At 45.5% G+C, this 7,896-nt stretch overlaps 1 protein-coding gene across 1 annotated transcript; it reads left to right on the top strand.

Moving 5' to 3' along the window:
• The first annotated feature begins 2,429 nt into the window (after positions 1–2,429).
• fgf3 (fibroblast growth factor 3) lies at positions 2,430–5,072 on the top strand. The gene is made up of 3 exons (XM_041986747.1): positions 2,430–3,048; positions 3,709–3,812; positions 3,972–5,072. The coding sequence occupies exons 1-3, from the start codon at positions 2,802–2,804 to the stop codon at positions 4,362–4,364; spliced, it is 744 nt and encodes a 247-aa protein (XP_041842681.1). The 5' UTR covers positions 2,430–2,801; the 3' UTR covers positions 4,365–5,072.
• The last annotated feature ends 2,824 nt before the right edge of the window (positions 5,073–7,896 follow it).

The following is a 7,896-nucleotide window of genomic DNA, read 5'->3' as shown; positions in this document are numbered from 1 at the left end:
TTTAATAACTTGGACTTTTCTTACCATTTTTTTAATGGGCCGGTTCTTAATGGGTTAAATGTGTGGAGTTTGACCACAAAACCACACGGGTTCACATGGGATCATCGGGGTTTAACGGGGCAGCGGGAAGCAGGCGGACTGGTGAAGATTTGCTTGAAATGAAAAATGAGAGGGATTTAAACAAAAGAGAATTGTTACAATCCAGCTGGCAAAGTGTAACGCTGTGATTTTTGTGAGCCTGGAAACCACGTACATACGTATCCTGCATGAGTGAATGTCTAATCTAACAGTAAACACGTCTGCATCTGGAGGATGGACGAGCCGAGCTTCCTAGCTGCTCTAACTCTGACAGCACATCTGCTTTTCAGGAGATTTCTCTTTCTTTTTGGCAGTCACTGTTAGTTTAGGCCAGGGGTGCCCAAGTCCGGTCCTCGAGATCTACCATCCTGCAACTTTTAGGTGTAACCCTCTGCATGTCATTCAGCTCTGCAGAGGCCTGGTAACGAGCCAGTCATTTGATTCAGGTGTGTTGGAGAAGGGTTGCATCTAAAAGTTGCAGGATGGTAGATCTCGAGGACCGGACTTGAGCAATGCTAACCTCTATAGCTGGCATGTACATAGTTTTGTTTACATCCTCTATCTGGTCTGAGTTCCCTGATGGGCCTCTGCGGTTGAAGCCTCCAGGACCAAGAGTGGCACACAAGCAAATGCATGAGCTAATAAATGTGAGGAAAGTATCTGCTCTGTGGTTTGTAGAAAGAAGAAATGAGAATGTTTCTAATGACTGAGATGAAACTAATGTTGTTAGGGCTTCAGTCTGTTTCCATCTGTTTCAAGTATATTCAAGTATATTTTGGTTAAATTAGTTTATGACTTAATTCATACCTAACACATTTTATTATTAAATGAAGCTCCCACTAAACTAAATGGTTCTGTTTGTTAATGAATAGATGAGTATGTCTTTGCCTCAGTAGTAAGTCTGTTGGGTCATTGGCAGAGACCTTCAGGTCTCTAAAGGTCTGGCTCTGTAACTCAGGTCCTTTTCAGAGCAGGTCTGTATTTCATGTAATTATTTCCTGCCTGTTTCCCCCTGGTGTGTTTCAACATTTTGGGTTTTTAAGACCCTCACAACGCACTGCTGCATGAAGGCGTTTCTTCCGCCTAAAGGCCTGTCAACAACGTAGGAAATCTCCCTCTGATTCAACACACACCGAGCCGATTCTGCTCGGAAACACCTGGGTTCAAGATGTGGCTGAGACCTAAAACTCCTTAGTTGTTTTTAACAAAAAAATGAGTAAATAAATGGCATAAATAAAAGAGAAAACACATACACACTATGAAGAGGAAGATGTGCATGTGAGTGTGCGCTTCACAAATTGCGAGTGTTTGCCTGCTTATTGCTGGGATGCTTTGTGGGCGGTGTGGAGGGGAGCATAATTAAAATAGTTTCAGAGAGAAACAGCACACCACATCAGACGTTCCACCCTCCTCTAGCATTTAACCACATCAAGAGCATCTCACTTAGAAATGGCCACCAGAACAACCTCCAATACACACGGCCTGGCTGATGTTTTGGTGTGTTGTCTGACTATTGAGGGCTTTTGGGGGCATAATGCACATTTGTAATTAAAAGAGCTCCTTTTTTCTGATCATGGGGGTAAATAAAGTGACAGAGGCAGCTAGCTGGGTGATGTATGGGAGGGGAAGACAAATTAACCGTCTCCTCTCTGGGGGATTCTCAGCAGAGGCCTTCATAGCAGCAGTGGAGCAGCGCCAAAGGGCAGAGAGATTTGTAGATGATGGTGCTAATTACCAGAATGCAAACCATAATGTGACCAAGATGGAAGCAATTTAGGCAGTAGTCATTTAGCCTGCTGCTCTTCCGCCCACCGGCTGCTGCCTAGCCAGAGCTGAGGCATTAGGATGGGAAAAGTCTGGGACAATCCAGGGGCGCAGGATAAAGAGTGTGAGGAGCACATGGAGGGAAGCCTGTGACACAACATTCATTTGTCTTTCTCTACAGCAACAGGTCAGGAGGAGCATCTAGGCTATAAATACTCCAGAACAAAGAAGATTACAAAAAGTTTCCCAAACAGGGGCATCTCTTCTCCATCTGGAAGATCTTTGAGGATCTCTGCAGCAGAAACCAGCTCAGCCTGTCCTGCTGCTTTTACTCTTTAGAACCCAAACACCTGCTAAATGTTAAATCTAGATGAAAAAGTTGCCTATTTATAGCTTTCTATCCCGGTTCTGAGGCCACGGGGTCTTCCGGTGTGACAAAATGAAGGAAAGGCTGATGTAGGTGTCAACTGTGCCTTTTTTCCGCCTTATTCTTCACCTGCTGCGGTGGCTGGCGCAGGCTCAGAGCGCCTGTATAATTTGGATGTCTAATTGCTCTTTTAGGATATTCCAGAAGAGGAGTTCAGAGGAGGGAGCCGTTCCGCGCTCAGCCACTATGTAATTTTATCCATGCCGCTGTCTCTCACTTCACACAGGGCTGATACCTTTTGCCTCCCCCTTTCCTTTGTATCAATTGGTCGAAGTTCAGCCTATTGTCGCCACAAGCTTCTTTTATATCTGCGCTCAGTCTGCGCGCAGGCTCTCAGTTTGCGCCACAGGAGGGCTTTCCAGCAGCAGAGGCGTGGAGGATCCCGTGCTGTCAGAGTTGCCTGTCGGGCTCGGATGTGAGCAGGAGCTGGAGTTCTCCAGCGTTGGGGCCCTGACACGTTAATGGGACCCGGAGGGCTGGGCAGGATTTCTCCGTTTTTCACCCACAGTTGTCACTCCCCGGCCATGCCACGATGCTGATGATACCTCTGCTGGTGTTGGTGAGCCTGTTGGATCCAGCCTGTCCCCGGGCCCTCCGCTGCGCACCGGGCCAGGCTTGCGACCCCCGGCAGCGGAGGGACGCCGGGGGCCGCGGAGGAGTGTATGAACACCTCGGCGGAGCACCGAGACGCAGAAAACTTTACTGCGCCACCAAATATCACCTACAGATCCATCCTAACGGGAAAATAGACGGATCCCTGGAGGAAAATAACCCGTTCAGTGAGTATACTCTCCTCATTTTTGGCTGAAAACGGAAACTTTAACTCACGCAGATGAACACCCACCACCCCTCTATGTAAATGTCAAGTTTCCTAATATAAATGCCTTTTATAAGCTTAATAAGGCCCCAGTGAAACATGTGGCGACAAACCACGTTGTTTTACGGGCTTACTGATCAGATTTGTTTTCCAGTCTGCGTGACGTGATTAATCTGTCAGGATCACACAGAGTTTCACTGTCTGTGTGAAATCATGTCAGTGCAAAGCTGCCGACATGCAGGTTAATCTGTGAGCATCAGCCACAGCATTAACATCCAGGCGGGACAAAGGCGCTGTCTTAACGGATGTATTTATCTAATCAGCCCCTATTAGAGCTCCTCTGCAGCGCCCAGCAGCCCATTGACTAATCAAGCACTGATTAAAAGAGTCAACAAACATGTTGAATGTTGTGGCTTTTAGAGGAGGAAATAACTTTAATTCACTTTGAAAGTTATTATCTGGATACATGTGTGATCAGTAATTGATGGTGTGATTGATAAGTTGAGGAGAACATAATAAATCTTGCATTAAGCATCTCCAGCTGCTGCTGCCTGTTACTCTTCTGTCAAGTGACTATAAATGTGTGTGTGTGTGTGTGTGTGTGTGTGTGTGTGCATTGCAGGCATCATGGAGATCACAGCAGTGGACGTGGGCGTTGTGGCCATAAAAGGGCTTTTCTCTGGCAGATATCTGGCCATGAACGATAAAGGAAGGCTGTATGCCTCGGTCAGTACATCATCTTCATCATCATCTTCATGTAGACACTCACAGGACCTGCGTAACAACTGGCCTGGAACATGAATATGACATAACATTTGGTTTTTGCTGTTTTAAAGGTTTTTCTTTCTCTTTCTCTCTCTCTTTCTTTTCTTCACATATCTCCAGGAAGTGTTTAACAAAGAGTGTGAATTTGTGGAGCGCATCCATGAGTTGGGGTACAACACCTATGCATCCCGCCACCACTCTACGGAGCAGCCTCTGCCAGCGGGAGGAGGCAGCAACAAGCGTCGAGCCAGCGCCAAGAGGCAGTGGTACGTCTCTATCAACGGCAAAGGCCGGCCACGGCGAGGCTTTAAAACCCGAAGCACTGACAAAGCCTCGCTCTTCCTGCCACGGGTGCTGGCCAACAAGGACCATGAGATGGTGAGGAGGCTGAGGGACAATCAGGGTGCACATCACCACATGCATCACCGTGGGCGGCGTGGGGAACGCAGGAGACGCCGGCATCGTGCCAGGAAAGGCCGAGGTCGACAGCCAGATGACTCAGCAGACTTTTAGAGGGAGGACCTGACCTCACGGTCTGGACGTGGACCCTGGATCTCGGCACATATAGGTCGACTGCAATGGAGGATGTAGGGAAATGGCTCGAACCCTGACGCCCTGGATTATTGTGGAAGTTTTTGTTGCTGCACAGAGAAAATAAAATCCACACAGGAAGGAAAATTCAAAAGCTGATTCACAGGCCTCACATACTCCACCGCTGTTTGATCGTCTATTTACTGACTTCAAAACGCCACTGTCTTGTAAACAAATATAATAAAATAGCTGAATTATCCATTTGTTTTGTAGAAAGAAAGCTCTCTTGTACCAGCCTTTGTTTTGCCATCAGCTGCACAGCAAGCAGACACCTTGGGAGACTGGTTCTGGTTCTGTAAATACTTGTTCAGCAGTGTCACACTTCCTCACTTCTTCCCAAACAGAAGGCACATTTTCCTGTTCTGAAGTGCTGTTAAACACAATGATGCTGAAGAGAGGACTTAACATGGCAAAGCACTTTTATTAATCATATTTCCAGCAAAACGGAGACCAGCGTGAGACAGAAGCGCTGCCGACTTTCTGACAATGTGATAGTCTACTGTCTGTATGCTGAAAGAAGTACTTTGTATATTTTACTAATAATATGAATATTTATTTGGTGCCTGAGTTGTAAGTTATTGACATGACTATTTCTGCATTTTACTGATGTTGCTGTTTTGTAGTTTTCTCCTCGCTGCCAACATAAAGACAATGGAAAGAAAAAGCAAACAAAGTGGCTGATTTGTTCTAGCTTCAGTACCAGCAGGTCATCTGGTGAAGGAGGGAACATTTCTGGAGTTTTACTGGAGGAAAACACTCTTCTTGTCTTTGGATCTCCAGCTGAGTCGGCTGGCAGACCCAGACCCAGTCTGATCCACAACCTTTTGTTCATATCCAGCTCTTGTCTAAGGAACCTTTTCAAATGATTAGATCCTATTTTAGTTTAATGTAATTATAAAAAAAAATAGCTGTGACATTAATCCGGCTGTCAAACTACATCTGATAATGAAAATGTCTTCTCTAATGTCAGTATCCAGCTTGCTGGATGAACCTGTAACAGACGTGCGTGTTGCAGGCAGAAAGCGGGGCATCGTGTAGAGTTGTATCCCCAACATGTCCAAGCAGAAAGCGTCCATCCAGAATCCATCCCAAGCAGCAGCCGGACTTATTTTGGATGTTCAGGTTTTGCCCTGCCTCGTTCCCGTCTATAGGTAGTGGCACATAAAGCCCTGTCATTCTATACCTGCAGGCAGGGGAGGCTTCCAAGCCTGGACAAAGGCTCCTCCCAAGGGGGTCCTGGGAAGCGATGCCGCCTGAGACTTTTGGGCTTTTTTTTTTTTTTTGAAACACCGACTGAAAGCTGCGGTTGATAAACAGGGCTAGCCCTCTGGAAAGTAGAAACGGTGTCGTATAAAGTGTAACACCTTGCTGCAGCCTGCCACGAATACCAGACTCTAATATCACTCAACAGCAGGACTTGACAGAGTTTAGGCCCTGTTGTGGCCCGACGTCAGACATGTTTGATTGACAGTATTTATCTGCTGAATTTTTACCAAACCTCTGCTTTCATCAGGTCCAGGTGAGGGATTTGCCTCACAAAGATCGATCCGATTATCTGCTGGGCAATAAAGAGGACATTGATCTGCAGTGTCCGCTAAGCTGATGGAGCCGGGATAAGGCCTCCTTGGAGAGCATTTTCGACGTGAGTTACATAATAGCTACATGATTCAGAGCCCGTCAGTCAGAAAGGGAAACACTTTCAGCTCAGCTTCGGAATCAAACGGTCGGGACACGATTCTGGATTTTCAGGTGAAGAAAATGTTGCTTTTCAGCTGTTTTACACAGATTTGACTGAGTGAGACCAGATAGTAAGAATGAAGAGAAGCCAAATACTCAGAGTCCGATTCAGTCCAGTTCACTGTAGTCCAGTTCTAATCTAATTCCAGTACGATCCACATTAGTCCAGTTTATAAAAACTGGACTCATATAAACATAAAATAATGCCCAAGCTAAGGAAACCTCCATCAGAACCAGGAAGGAAAACCTCCATCGGAACCAGGACCTGGAGGGAAAACCTCCATCATCGACCAACTGGGAGCTGGTTCCACAGAAAGGATCCAGTAACTGAAGGTTCTGCCTCTCATTCTACATATTAGAACCTCTAGGAACCTCCAGTAAACCTGCAGACTGACTGAAGCTCTGATGGGAAAATCTGGAACTCTGAGATCTTTAAGATCCAGTGGATCTTGGTCACTAAGAGTTTAATGTAAGGAGAAGAATTTTAGATTCTCTTCTGGATTTAACAGGAAGCCGATGAGGAGAAGATAAAAGTGGAGAAATGTGATGATGATCCTCATCAGAACCCTCGCTGCAGCATCCTGGATCAGATGGAGACTTTTCAGAACCATAATCAGGAATTACAGAACAGAAGAAACAGATCCATGGACCAGCTTCCGTGCATGAGGATGCTCCTCATCGAGTCAGCCTGCTGAATGTAGCAACGACTTCATGTTTTATGGCTCTGAGTCTGTTCACATAGATCATTTTCGTATGTAGTAATATAATGAACCGATTAAATAATTAATTCATCTTTTACTTTTGGAACCTGCAGGACGAAACATTCTGATGTTTTATGGTGGAATTTTACTCATTATGTCTCAAATACTGTCAAATACTGACTTCATTCACTTTTAAAATATGATTTTTTTTAGCTTCACTTGTAATTAGATGATGATTCAGATTCTTTTTAACTGAACCAGAATGAATGACTGAATTCCCCAGCGGGTGGATGCATCCAGAGACTTTAACTTGTCAACAGTGACCTCTACAGGCAGACAGCTTCCTGGCTGGAAGCCAGACAGCTGTCCCAGGAGAAAATCCATCCAGTTGTCGGGTTCAGCAACACGCCTCAAAGCCCTCTGCAGGCAGCTCAGGCCAGGAAACAGGAAACATCCAATCAGCAGGACATGCCTTCAGTTACGTCGGCTTTTACCTGAAAGGTTTCATCTTCATTTAATGTAACAAAGACGGATTTCACCCAAATGTATCACCAGATTTACCCAAATAATCTGAATATTTAGACATCTGACTCTCAGATCTTCTAAAAGCTGCACATAAAGCCAGGAGAACAGATTCTGGACAGCAGAGGCAGCACTTCACTGTTTTTAATTTCCAGTCTACACCAGCAACCAGCTCCAGTTGCTCCAGCTCCTCAGACACTCAGGTATCACACCTTTTCCTCTTCACATGCACACATGAACTCTGAAAGTCCTGTTTGCTGTCCACTCTGCTGGTTTATTGATTATACCCGTACAGTAACTGGTTATTATCCAGAATAAACAAACACAGGTTAGTGTTACTGCAACAGATGACAACTCAGAGGTGGAAAACGGACATTTGTCTAACTTCAGGTCTGAAGAAAGGGGGAGGGGGTATCTAGGTCACTTCAGTCTTTTTCTCTTGGTTTTAATCACTAATAAAGCTCTGTGTGTAAATATAAGCCCTGGTCTCTGCT

Source organism: Melanotaenia boesemani, chromosome 1, assembly GCF_017639745.1.
Source record: "Melanotaenia boesemani isolate fMelBoe1 chromosome 1, fMelBoe1.pri, whole genome shotgun sequence".
Classification (NCBI taxonomy): Eukaryota; Metazoa; Chordata; class Actinopteri; order Atheriniformes; family Melanotaeniidae; genus Melanotaenia; species Melanotaenia boesemani.
This window is presented reverse-complemented; position numbering and strand designations above follow the sequence as displayed.